The 14,318-nt window shown below is 44.8% G+C and overlaps 1 protein-coding gene across 3 annotated transcripts in view; it reads left to right on the forward strand.

Annotated features, from left to right (window-relative positions):
- Positions 1–4,876: 4,876 nt before the first annotated feature.
- Positions 4,877–14,318, forward strand: part of cd2ap (CD2-associated protein) — a 28,362-nt gene continuing 18,920 nt past the window's right edge. For all 3 annotated transcript variants that reach the window (XM_062559497.1, XM_062559498.1, XM_037449317.2), the window contains exons 1-2: positions 4,877–5,196; positions 12,318–12,475. In XM_062559497.1, coding sequence (XP_062415481.1) covers positions 5,193–5,196; positions 12,318–12,475 — 162 coding nt within the window. In that variant the 5' untranslated portion in view covers positions 4,877–5,192. The remainder of the gene's footprint in view (positions 5,197–12,317; positions 12,476–14,318) is intronic.

Consider the following 14,318-nt stretch of genomic DNA (forward strand, 5'->3'; position numbering starts at 1 on the left):
ATTTAGGAGAGCGGCGATCACAGTAAAGTGACAGCTAGCAGCAAACCAGTCGCTGGTCATGCTATTGACTGGTCAGTAACGACAAAATATTAAAGACACCCACGAATGAGTTCATCTGTTGGGGACTGGAGTAAGTCGTGACTAGCTCCACTAATGAGTGACATGACAAAATGATGCAATACAACAGCAATGTCCTGAGCGTTGTGCGAGGGACAAACCTTTGTGTGACTGCCGCCACTAATGAGTCACATGGCTAATAGCGCTCGTTTGGCACCATGTCAACTTCCAGCAATCTCCTGGAAGAAAGACAAATGAGTCACACTGGGAGCAGTGACTCGAGTGACACACACACATTTTGAGAAATTTGTGTGTTCCTCTAAGTCTAATGTAACTGTCCATCCTTAGGCAAATAGAATAGCAGGATTGCACATACAGTTCATTCATAAAAGACATAATAGCATCTGGTGAAGGGTATCCACCATACATTTTGTAGAACAGTTAGATGGCCCCAATGTGCCATGTAAATACAGTTGAGTTGTTGACAGCTGGTTTAAGGAGGTTTCATTTAGCCGTGATGTTGACGGAGTGAAGCGGTTCAGTCCTGGTTGTGGTTCTCCCTCTACCTGCCTCCCCTCCAGCGAAGCAGTATCTGCTGGGGGCCGCTTGCTGTCAGAGGCCCCCGCTGGAGTCTGAAGGAGTTCCCCTGTGAACCCGTATGATTCCATTCAATCATGCAAGTACAAGGTAGAAGTTCCTCACAGTCACTTTAAGCAACGCTGCTCTTCACAAGTGTTTCCCAGGTACTATTCTTCATCACAAGAGTTAACGGGATCAAACGGGGCCCCTTGCTTTAGCCCGTTGGGGGGGGGGGGGGGGTGGAAGTGGGTCAGTGACTCAGTAGAAGAAGGGAGGGAGTGGGGGCAATTCTCTGGATACAGCAGTGTCAGCGACTGACTCACTGCGCAGAGCTGAAACTACTACTGGGGGGGGGGGGGGGGGGGCGACTCAGGTCCTCACACTGCAGTGGAGGGGGGTCTACGGAACAGACTATACAGACATTTTAATCTTCTAAACAAAATACTTGTAAAATAAAACAGTCCTTGACATCAGACCTCAACGAACAATGCACATGCAGATAATGTGTGTATATAGTATATATAATAAAGTAAACCCCCAGGTTACTTTAACTTATATAGAGGAGAAAACAAAAGGTGAATAGTGGAATTTTAACCCAAAATTGAACCTATTGGACGGCACTGCTCGCCAGTGCATTAAAGCTGCAGTGCTCATAGATATCATCATGAAACCTCCCCAGTTACTTACGTTGGGACAATTATGTTTTCTGAGATTGACATTATCTTATTATCTGACTTATTATCTGAGCACTGGATGAAGCTTGGTTCAAATGTTCAAATTCTCTCTAGCAGTGAAAAAGGGTCCAAACATTTCATTATGTCCCCCCATCGCAGCTCGCCTGTGAACTTGTATCAATTCTTCCTCATTCTGGAGTTTGAGGCTTCAGCAGCCTGGTAACGGTACTTCTCACAGGGGGCCTGCAGGGGGGGTTACTCACACCAAAATCTGCTCAACTCAGGGTCCAACCGAGAAGAAAACCTGATACCACCAAAGCTCTTGTGGCTCTTGATGAGTTCACTCCCTCAAGTGGCTTTATTTCTTTATTTTCATGACAAGATGTGTAAACTATTTCTTTTTAAGTGACATGATGCTTCTTTAGTCCCCATGCATTAACAACAGGAATGTATTTTATCGTTAAATTTGCCTGAATCTGAATCACTTTCGTTATACGGTTAAACTGTTCATACTTTTCTCATGAAACTTTTGATACAAATAAATCATATTTAGCACAACTTTTATTTTACTTTGTCTATTTCTAAATTTGCGAGAAGTCACCATTATTTTATGCCTCTTTTGTATAGTTCAAGTCTCTTTGTAGGTAATCACCTGGGGGGGATTGGTTAGGATGTCTTGGGGTGATGGTGGTGCATGGAGTAGCGTGGTGCGCTGGGAGCCGTAAGGTTGGCGGTTCAAATCCTGGTGGTGCCATGTTGAAGTGTCCCTGAGCAAGACACCCAACCCCCAAGTCAAATGACATGTAATGTAATGTCTCTTATTTCATGTATTACTACTGGAGTTCCTCAGGGATCCGTCTTGGGTCCCCTCCCTTTCTCTATCTACACCAACTCTCTCGACTCAGTCATTCACTCGCATGGTTTCTCCTACCACAGCTATGCCGATGACACCCAACTCTCTCTCACTCAGGTGGCGGCACGGATCTCTGCCTGTTTGACTGACATCTCTCAGTGGATGTCTGCTCACCACCTGAGGTTCAACCCCGAATTGTACTTATAATGGCACTTATCTATAACATGTCTTGAAACTTCCCATTTCCACTCTCATCTATATTCTATAGAAGGGTTTGCTCATACTTCATTTATATGGAGATAAAAACATCATTCATTCATTCATCCAATGTAGTGATTCCTTAACTCTACTGCTCGAGGACACGGTGAACCAGTTACGGTGTTCATGGGATAAACTTCTGAGGGTCGTCGCTCAAATAAAGACTCAATTATTGGCAAAAAGAAAATCCGGACGTTGAACAGATCCAGTTCTTTTGACTGTGCCGCCACCTGGTGGCGTAGTGCTAGGCCACACACACTGCTGCTAATGAAACATCAATATGGATGGATGGATATACAAATCAAACAATCATGGAGACTCGTGACTCCTATTTCACGCCCATACCCCGTGGGTATAAAGTCTAGGGACTTGTTTGTCGTTTGGGGATAACCTCTTTGGAGGTAATTTGTTACTAATTTTACATATATTAGGATTTAATGGTCTGCTACCCTAACCCAAATAAATAACCATTGCTTTTATTATTTGAATTTCACAACTATAATTCAACAACGTGGGGACTTCACAAGTAACCCCACATGTAAATAACAACTGTGGTTGTTCCCATAAACCACTTGTGTGTGTGTGTGTGTGGTAACCGTACAGTCAAACACATTTGCTTAGCATTTGTTTTTCATGGTGCCTTGTGAAAGCCTGTCGACACTTTGCCTGAATGACAGGATGAATTTTCCCTCAACCACTTCCCTTGCTCACAGTCGGGTGATAGACAGATATGCTGGGTAATTGGCCCTGTGCCTTTATCGCGCAGCAATCACTCGCTTTGTTTGGCACTTTATTGGTGTAATATAACAAAATGAGAAAAGCGTTTTTTGGAAGGAGATCTGGCTGAGTACACAAATGAAAGTAGTGAAGCGTTAAAAAAGCCCCCATTGGGAGAAGGGTGTTTATTGTCATTACGTTGGGACTCATTACTCAGATCAGCTGCAACAAGGTAAAAATACATTTTAACGTTTGAAACAAGACATTAAATAGATAGATTTATAGAATAGAATTTATTTATGATCAGTTTTGTTTCCTTCCCGTCAATCACGTACTTTGGGGTTTGGCGTGACTATTTCAAATAGCATGTTGAGTGTTCCATGACGCTGCCTAAAGTATGAGGAAACTCTGCACCTTTCTCACGCAGAGCTGGAGTCATAGAAGACGGCCATCTTTCTCCTCATTCTTTCCATATTACTAAAACTCTTTTACAGTATTCTCTTCCACTATTATTATTACTCTTTCACTATCGCAAATGATATTACTACTGTACTGAACTATAGATAACTTCATTGTGTGTCTGCTACAATATAAGTTATCTATTATTATCAGTATAGCACTTTGTGGAGTTACAATTCGTTTCTATAGTCTGCTGCTCGTCTAAAGGCCCGTGTTGGCTTTAAGAAAGAAATACTAGCCTTTAGCACAGATATGAACAGTAAGTGCATCTTATTTAGTATCTGGTCCTTGTCCTCTTACCACAGTTGATTAACCTAAAAACCGTGTGGTCCTCCATCACCCATGCATCATTAGCAATTAGCTCAATGACAAGAGCAAACTCGCAAGAACCAGTCACATTTATTTACAGTGAAGCATGAGAAAACCTTCCATGTGTACTGATACAATAAAACAGAGCACGGCCATTCAAATACTATTTACATCAGAGGGAGGGATAACAATAAAACAGAGCACGGCCATTCAAATACTATTTACATCAGAGGGAGTGAAACACTTTTAAAACACATGTGATGAAATTCATCTTGAACTTAAGATCTGCAAGGTGACAGTCCCACGGCCTACTGACAAATCACAGGGCAGGTTACTGAATACGCACAACCCCTCAAAGTAAAGATCTCATTGGTTCAAGACTACGACCAACATTGTCCCCACTTATCTAAATGTAGTAAATGACCACGAGGTCAGGGGTCAGCACCCCTCACAGCAGGAGGTTCTGGGTTCGACTCCACCCAGTGGCCTTTCTGTGTGGGGTCTGCATGGTGTTGTTGTGTGTCTGTGTATGGCTGTTTGACCTTTGACCTGACGTTGGCTGGGATTCACTCCAGCTCCTCTAGGGTTAAGTGGTACAGAAGATACATGACTGACACATGTAGTGTATCTATATAGAATCGCTATAACTTTGTGATTCTGTGCATACAGTTCACCCTTTAACAAACAAAAGAATAAATGCATACTTTCATTCTTAACTGACAAGCTTTGTATAAGTAGAACTTAGGTTGTTCTGGTTTGGGAACCAAAATACACCAAGAATGTATAGAAACAAACATTAGAAATACATGTACACTGGTGACGGGATTCTTTTACAGAGTAACACTTGTGTCCCACAACAACGACCACAACACGCACACACGTGCGCTCACAGTAGTTACTGTACTTGCTGAGTGGGTCAATAACCCAATGGGGGGGGGGGAGAGACACAACATTCCACCAGACAGTTTCCTGCTGTTGTGCATCGTGACGGCAGCGGGGCAGCCAGCGGCGGCCACAACCCGCGGGTTCGAGCCCCAGAAAGGTGGAGACTCATCGATAAACCTCTTGCACAGTAGTCTCGAAGCACCGTCGCGAGGACCAGTGGGTATACGTCTCGGTCTACGCATCTTTCGGCTGGTGTAGACCCGCGGGACGAACGAGAAGAAGAGCCCGTCACCTCTCTCACCTTTCACCTGGCTAGCAGCTAGCCGCTAGCTAGCAGCGAGGCGGCTGCTGACGGATAGCAGGCTCCCAGCGTTCGATAGCGAGGCTGCGCGACGGACGGAATGGGTGAGTGTCTCCGCGATGTAGCGCCCGGGTTATGTCCCAAAACCTTAACTGCTGCCTTCTGTTCGACCCCGCGCACTATGCGAGCCGAGCACACGTCGGGTGTCGAACCCAATGCCAGTGACGGTAAAGCGCGTTATCGGCAGCGTCCTTTCCAGCAGGGAATTAAAAGTTAGCCAGCCAGTTAAGCTAGCTGTTAGCCTAGCCAGCTAGCTGTACCCCTGGGTGACGCCACCTCCATCCCCCAACCGACGTCTGGCCCATGGCGTCAACATGGCACCACTTATAGGTGCTTTTCATTCCCGGCCTGTGCCTCTCCTGGCGGGGCAACTCTTTGCAGCTTGGTGTCTGAAGAACAGTGACAAGAAACTTCGAGGCGTTGAGGTAGCTTCTTCTGGTGTGTTAGCTTCCCCTTTCTGACATTCTCTTAATCTCCGTGGTGAGGAATAGGCGCATGTTATTGGGCTCACCGTGTGTGGGGACATGTCCACGGCAGGGACAGACTTTACTGTGAGAACACTCTTACAGTGTGTGTGTGTGTGTGTGTGTGGGTGGGGGGCTGGTTTTGAGGTGTGGACCAAGCAACCATATACTTCTAACGCTCACAACAATCACTCCAGCTCTTTTAAAGATGAAAGAGTCTCTAATCTGTGGGAGCCATCAGTCCTTCACTACTTTTATATTCAAAAGAGTAGTGACTGGCCAGGGACATTTTCATTCATGCTTCAGGCCCTAGTGGCACGGGGCCAAACTGTGAGGTACTGGTCAATGTTGTTCTGTTCTTGTCACCACACACAAACCCTCGAAATGTGTCCTCTGTTGTTGTTCAACTCTTTCATGTACGTGTCGGGTTTTATTGTGTGTAGCACTAAGCCTTTTAGTTTCTGACTTCAACACCACATACTTTACATTTTCAGAACCTCCTATGATCTTTCATGCAAAGTTTTTAACAGTGAGTAGAATATTTATAACATCCCGGTTCAAAATCAACCCCTCACACATCAACACAATGATAAGTATTATATATCATTTATTATTACGTGAAATGCGCAGTAGCACGACAATTTAATTATATAGTTATAGACCCACTGAGGTTAATTTTTTATTTTTTCCCCAACTGTTGTTTTTGTGAGGAGTGCTAGTGTAATGTTTTATGGAACCCGGCCCATGGTTTGGGGCAATGTGCAGAAGGTCCTGACTTCAGTCTGAGCTAAGATGGCAGCATTCATTTCTCTTTGCACTCAGTCAAAGGAAAGTTTGTGTTCTCTTGGAACGTAGATACATCAGAAAGCTAATTATGACTGCAAGCAGTTCAGCCTTCAGGGCATTCAAATGCTGAATCTGAAACCTTTAAACAAATCAAATCTTTGCTACTGTGTGGCCAAGTAAAAAGTAAGAAGTGGGAGTGGATGATGGTCATTGTACTGCTGTCTAGTGGTTGTTGTGATGTCATGCTGAGTAAATGCACTGAATTAGGAAACCCACCTCCTGCTTCTTGGTAGATGTGCCGTCTGTGGTTTGAGGTTGTGGGCGGAAGGACTCGCTCCGGCACTTTACTATGTTGTAAAACGGGTAAAACGCTGAGCCCTTAGATCTGGTGCTTCTCACACTGTGAACAAAACTGTGAACTTTGTTGCTTCCACCTAATATTCAATACTACAGTGATACACCCGGATGTAGGAGACGTGTGAAACCAGGGGAATAACAAAAATAAAAATACTGTGGGCCGAACACAGATGAAGAATCCCAACCTAAGAATGCTACTGATGTCCATCACAGACTCCTTGGAATATCTTCTCACTGCAATGAGAATGCAGAAAAGCAAGCTCCTTAGCTCGCGTTCTCTTATAGAACACTACGTCCTCATGTATACTCAGGTTGGTATGCCTTCCCCCGGGCGGCTCATCTCTGAGGATACCTCTGCTGTGTTTGAACATGTCTGAGCCCCTCGCATTCTGTGTTGGCCTCATCTGAGCTTAGCGCACGTTGCCTCCTCTTTCTACTTGATTGTCTCATCCACTGGCGCCGGTACCGCGGCTCTAATGGTCTAGTTTCATATGAACCCAAAATATCACGAGGCACATTTCCCCATTCCCTGCGAGCAGATAGAGGCCAGGTGTGAAAGCTCTGGCCGGGTTGGGGTAGGGTAACAGCACACAGGGTTCTGATTGTTCTGTGATCATTTTAAAGAATTCCGTTGGGGTTATCAATAAGAGGGTCTTTGATCCAGCACCAGGTCCTGTTTAAGACCAGGTTCTGCTTCTGCCAGAGCACGAACTTCCTCGTTGATCGAGCCTCTTAACTTAACATGGCCACTAAATCACTGCATTTCACCGGCAAACTATTCCATGGAAATACACTTCAGTTTGGACAAAATCTGGGTTATGAACTGATCTGAAAGCTGTAGTTTGGTTTGGACCAATTTCATGAGCTTTTATGCCCCCAGTTACGATACTGTTTAATTTCCAAAGCACCACCGAACAAAAGACTGTACTGGCTAGAATGTCTGATGAATATTAACCTCACCGGCCTCTACCATTATTTACCAGTGTGCTTTGTGCTCATTTCCCAACCAAGGTTTTAATCTAACCAATGAATATATGTATGTGTGTGTGTGCAATGAATTAGTTGTCTTAAGTTTTTTGAGATTGAGTCATGGTAATAACATTATACAACAATTAATAACCCACCACAAACACTCTTTAATAGAGTAAAACCACAAGACAACACTTAGTTACACATACGAGGAACCACGAGAGACAAGAGATGCGCCAACACAACTTTTCCCCAAGAGAAGAGCTGTGTGCCGTTTGGAGGGTTTTTAATATTATTTATATATAGGTTCACTTGGAAAAAATACTGTAATATACTAACAGAATTTAAAAAAATACTCAGATATGAAATTTCGGCTACACTTTCCAGCCCTAATATGTATGTATGTATGTATTGTAATGTAAGATGTAGTTACTCAAGATGTTTTATTCTTTGGAAACTTCGACTTCAAGTTGGCTATCTTCTGTGCGATGATGCCACTCCTCTTCCACTGTAGGCACACTATTGCGGGCCAAGTTGTCCTTCATCCCTTGTATGGTTAGACTGCTTCTTCCTGCTGTTGTTGGGCCATAATTCAATTCATTTTATTTTGTAAAAAAGCTGTTGAGGTGTCCTGCAGAGTTTTGTGTTCGTGGCACCCGAGCACACTGGAGTGGGACGTACAACAATTCTGTTTCACTGTGACATATTTGTAATGAAAATCACTTTTTAGTGAGTCTTGCTAAAGAAGTGTGATGAGTCTTGCAAACAAACACATTAAGTGAAAAAAGAATGCTGCATTTGGCAGGATATTTTGTTGGATATAAAATCGTCAGATTGTGGTCGTTAATATGTACTTTTCCCTGGACACAGTGGCCCTTTCTCAATACCTGAGACGACGAGAACGGACTTGTGTTCCCGCGAGAATAGACTCGGGAGACAGACTCGAGGAGTCCTGACTCGCAGGTTCCGGAGAACGGTCATTTCCGCAATTGGAACAGCAGCTGACTTGATGACGTCACCACGTCAGCTGGTCTTGCTAATACGTTTTAATTTAGTTTTTGACTTAAATATTTTACTATTAACAAGCTTTTGTCTCATTTTCATTTAAAATTAGAAATAGTATATATAATATTGAGCACCATGTGTGTGTGTGTATATATATATATAATCAGTCAACATCAAGAGGCTGATAATCAGTGTAGTGGTCCTCGTACAGCAAGCTGCTGACCACACATCAAAGATCTTATAGAGAACTATACAATAATTCATATGTGGAATTATTTTATTCATTATTATTATAATTCCGAGCTTCAGAGTTTCTTTGAAGCTGAAGTTCTGCTGCCGATTTAGAGTCTTGAGGACGGTCCCCTCATGTCCTTTAATTAAAACATTGTTAGTTTTAATGCACAATGATGGACAATAAACAAGCTGCACTCTGCGGTTACAGACAAGACGTTAAAGTTACATTTAAACATGAAGTTATGAATCTAAACTCTGTCTTCAAATACGTAACCGGTGAACAACATCAGTCTCTGACACCACATTAAAACGTATGAAGACTCGTTATAGTACAGTTAAATCTCATGTATAACCGCTACGGAGACGTGAAAACCAGCGGAGCATTTCACAGAAGACTCGGCGAAAACAGGCTGCTCTGTGCAGGCTGAGATGAGCTGACCGCCCGGTACTGGAGGGTCTGATGGTCCGTTAACTACACCTCACATCTCCATCCACGGAGCTAATTGTCACGAAGGCTGAATGTTGACAAACATTTGCTTTAACAACAAAAGTTGCTTTAACAACTAACTTCAGTCATAACATTACATTACTTAAATAAAGTAGTATTTATAAACTTCGACATAAAGTTGTGTTTATTTCCCTCTGTCTTTGTTGCCTGTTGCTTAGGTGAAATGCATTCTGGGATATTTGGCTCTCACAAGAACAGACGGGCCTGCTTCGATGCATGCCCGGTAAAATGGGCGGGGCGAGTCACATCCGGGTATTATGACCGTTCTCGGCCAGATGCGGACTTTAGAATTGGAACAGTACTCGGGCTGCGACTGATGACGTTTCACGAGTCCACGAGAACAAAAGTCCACACAAGAACGCATATTGAGAGAGGGCCAGTGTGTTTGTGTGCAAGTTATTAACACAAATGATTTGCGTTTTAGCATCACGACTAGCATCAATCTATTTAGTACAGCGGCAATAATTCAGAGAGAGACCTAAAGGAAACACTACAGAGGAGAAGATGATTCATGCTGCGCATCTCGTGTGGAACAGTTAACGTGCCATCGGTGAACGGGATGAAAGCTTCACATTGTGGTGCTGGGAATGACCAACAGCCCTGCTGACCCACATTCACATGACACACTAACAAGGTTGGTTGGGACACACACGCAGGCCAGTTATCCTGCTGCTTCAGATGCAAGGTGAATACAGCCACATTCAGATGGACCATATGAGAAACCTGCCTTACGCTGGCAATCTCTTGGCCAGAAGAGTTCTCTTTTCTTGGTCCATCCCATTCTATCACAGGAAGTCCTTAGAGGGAATTTCTTCAAATCTGTACCTTGACTCGATAAACTGTCAGAAGGAGACCTCCCAAAACAGGCATCAATGGGCAAATGATGACACATTTCATGAAAAAAGATCAACAGCTATCTGACATTTTGAACAGACGTGTATTTAGACTTGACTGGTAGGCGGAGGTCACAAGGTGGTAATTCCACCTGAAAGCACCTCATGAAAAGTCTCATTGAATTATGAATCAAACTATTTCTGCAACCCTCTGCTGCCTGAGAGCAGTGAAATGACAGTTTACACACACACACACACACACACACACTCAAACCACCTGTTTGCCGGCTGTGTTTGGATGTATTTAGCAAGGCATTTCCTCCATGGAACAAACACGTCTCGTGTGTATTTAAAACCGACGATAGTAGTTGCAAAAGAGGAAAACCAGGAGATTTAAAATGAAAATCAACGCTTTTCCACAAGTTACTTTTGGTTTGGGTTCATTTGTGCGCTGCAGTAGTTTTAGGCCTCTTCCTCTCCCCTCTCCTCCAATGCTCTCATTGGTGTGATAACGCAGTCATCTGGAAGATGCTCCATTAGCTTAGCCGAGCGTGATTCCTATCCATCACTGTTTACTATAGCGGACCATATCTCTTCCTGTGGTCCCCCTGACGGATGGGCCCAGATTACTGTCAGGGGCCTCGGCCCGGGCCCCTTATCTGAGCTGTGGGATTCATGAGTGCCGCTCGGGGCGGACTATTTTCTAAGCCTGGCCCACAGCTGGTTTGCAGTGCTGGAAGTAACACAATGGACTTGTTACTGGCTGATTCTTTGTCTTTTCTATGGAGGATGCTACTTCAACATTACACAATGTCATTTTAAAGCTATTTTATAGCACTTGGCTGTCTTTAAATGTGGTGTATACATTTACATGCACAACAATTATGGTAATAATTTAGTGAATACGGTTCAAGTGAACATGTGTGTCTATGGGTGTAGTGTAGAGACCAAGTTCTGACATTCAAACAAGTCCTGTTAAGTTTTCTGGTTTGTATTTTCCTTTACTCCGCGAGCTTTGCTATAGGAAGACAGACAGACGTATGTGTATAGATGGATGTCATTAAGGGGCATAGTATCTTCCCTAAAATGCCTCGTCAGTGAATCGAGGGACATCCACAGCATCGTCAGAGATTTAACCTCTCGTTTCGATGGGTATTTTGTGCGTCCGGCCCACTGGCCCCTTAACTGCAGACAGCACCTTATTCCCAGGAGAAAGCTAGTCTGAGATTATTGGCCGGGGCCCTTTTCCCACTGGATTCCGGTTGCTGTAGCGTTGAGGTCAGTGAGGTCATAGCGGAGCGCAGAGCCGCCGATGGAGACGCCGCATCCAGCAGCTGTAAATCTTGTACGGCTCGAACAATGCGTCGGCGCATAATTCTGCCCAGGTGTTCCATTGTGCGTGTACACACAGCCGTCTTGTATTTGTTTTAGCTTTTGTGTGAAGTCAGCCGTGCCTCAGACACGAGTCACACGGCGTTGTGAAATACCTCACTACCAGTCAGTCCTCTGCAGCCCGGGCTTTTGCTTTTAGAGGCTGCTCAACCTGCTGCTCTGGAATCAGTGCGGAGGCCTTCCCAGAATCACCCGCCTCTCTCCGGTTTTCTCTATCTATAGTTCTTCAAGCCAGTCCGAATATCACATGCACTGTATACAGTCACACACACACTGTTCCTTCCAGAAAAGTTTACAGCTGTCTAGCATGCATACTTTAAAGTTAAAGTTTTCTGTTTTTAAGGAAAGGATGTTCCATTGTCACTGGATAATTGCTGTGTTCAATTCAGACACAAGTTTAATATTGTGACTGCTGCTGTTTTCTATACAAGCTGCCAGAATAGACTAGTTGTTCCCACATTGTGTCCAGAAGCCGCCACTGCTGAGTCTTATTGTTCCCCCCCCTCCCCTCCCTAAACTTCCTCTTCTCATTATTCCCACCCTCGTGCACTTTTGCTGGTCTCTTTCTTCTCTTAACTCCTTTTAACCCCCCTCCTTCTTCACCCTGTCTCGAGCAGAGGTTTTGGTGGAGTATGATTACGACGCCCTCCACGAGGACGAGCTGACCCTCCGGCTGGGCGACGTCATCAAGAACGTGCACTACATAGATGAGGACGGCTGGATGGAGGGGGACCTGAACGGAAAAAGGGGCCTCTTCCCCGACAACTTTGTGAAGGTGAGAGGCAGAGGACTACTCCCATCGGGTTGTCGCCAGAAGTACTTGTTTCTGTCTCTACGTGACCACCAATACGTCCAGCGGGGTTGGTGGTATTACCTTTTATTCTAAAACCGCCCTCACCCCCCCCCCCCCCCACCCTCTCCGGCAGGCCTAATCCTTCATAGTGAGATAGGTAATCTGCTAAATGGCCTGGCTCAGATAGTTAATCCTCTAAAGAGCCTGCTGGCCGGCTGAACTTTGCCCCGGGACGTCTTCTCACTTCCTGCCTCCTTTTTAAATGGTGTTGTAGCGGCCGAGGAGGGGGTGAGACATTTATCAGTTATCTACTGATTGAATACCGTAGAATGCATCTCCTAAGTTTGTGTTACAGACCTAGTTGCAGACGTTAAACCTTCCCACAAAAAGAAAAAGCCCATTGCCTGAGACAGCGGGACCGGACGTTCAAACGCTGCTGAATCATTTCCAGGTTTTTCGGGCTGCATTCCTGCAGCGCTGGATTCTATTGTGGAGCTGCAGAACAGGGCAGAGAGCGATCCCTCTTTGTCAGCGTGTTGAGTGACAACGTGCTCATTTTCTCTATACAGATAGCTTTCCTTTGGCTTTCGGAGATGCCGCTTGTGGTTCTCGGAGCCCTCGGGCGGAAAAGGCAATAGACGGCAGCAACAATCTGAGGATTGTTGCATAAGCTCCGGGTTATGCTCCACCCTCTGAATCCCTCCACCCACCAACAACCTGCAAATAGACGTAATCATAGCTTCATCTTCATGACGGTCCTTGAACATATCTCTCAGAAAAACAATTGTTTAATTTCCTCAAATAAACCTTTTGCGTCACGGATACGGTAAAGGTACGAGGTTGTTTTTATTTGTTGGAGGGGGGGCTGCTAGCTTTTCTATGATTGGAGGGAGTCACAGAGAGGAGGTGATGCTGTGATCTTCCCAATGGGCCATTTGGTACCAGCTGCAGAATAAATAACATTTTATCATTTCACCGATCCTCTCTAAATGACATGCACTTGTCAGTCATTTCCCAACCGTACGTTCCGCCCCGATAGACAAACAACCTCCCCACCCGACTGTAACTCTGACTGAGTGGGCGAGTGTCAACCTCCCACTCCTTTTGTCTCAGCACTGTTTAGTGAAGGTGTGACTCAGACTTTGTTCTTCTTCTCAGGTGTGTGTGTGTGTGTGTGTGTGTGTGTTGAGGACTTTGTCTCCTCACAGTGTCCCCCTTTCCTTCTAAGGGGAATGCTAGTTGGGCGGTGCAGTCAAGGTGCTGACGCGCTGTGAGAGGAGTGTGTGTGTGTGTGCCCGTCCTCACCTCCCTGGTGGGTTCATTTGGAGGTTTAAGATCGGGTTGTGAGGGGAAGGAGAGCGACCAGCTTCTTCCTGCCACCGCTAATGACGTCCACCTTAATCGTCCGGTTGTGAAAGCTCGCATTTCCTCAAAACGATCATTTGCGATGTTTCTGGGCTTTTTCCGGCGACCGCCACCGAGTTGAAATGAAACTGTAACGTGTTACTTTGAGTGCGCAGTGATATGGAACGCTGGGGTCAATGTGAAGAGGTGCTGTGCATTATCGCTGAATAATGCACGCTGGATTTCATCTACCCGTGTTATAAGTAATTGAATAGAATACTTGGCCTGTTTTTGTTTTTAAGAACTCATTCAATTCTGTTATAAATGTGACTGTGACTGTTAATGTTTAGTGTAGCGTGTAAGGTAGGCATACCAGCAGTAGAGCTTACTAACCCTAATTTCTTAAATAGAATACTTTATTAAGGCCGGCCTGAACTTACGGGTACAGACGATTCGACCCTGACCGTAAAACTCCTCAGGA

This window comes from Pungitius pungitius, chromosome 20 (assembly GCF_949316345.1).
Source record: "Pungitius pungitius chromosome 20, fPunPun2.1, whole genome shotgun sequence".
Classification (NCBI taxonomy): domain Eukaryota; kingdom Metazoa; phylum Chordata; class Actinopteri; order Perciformes; family Gasterosteidae; genus Pungitius; species Pungitius pungitius.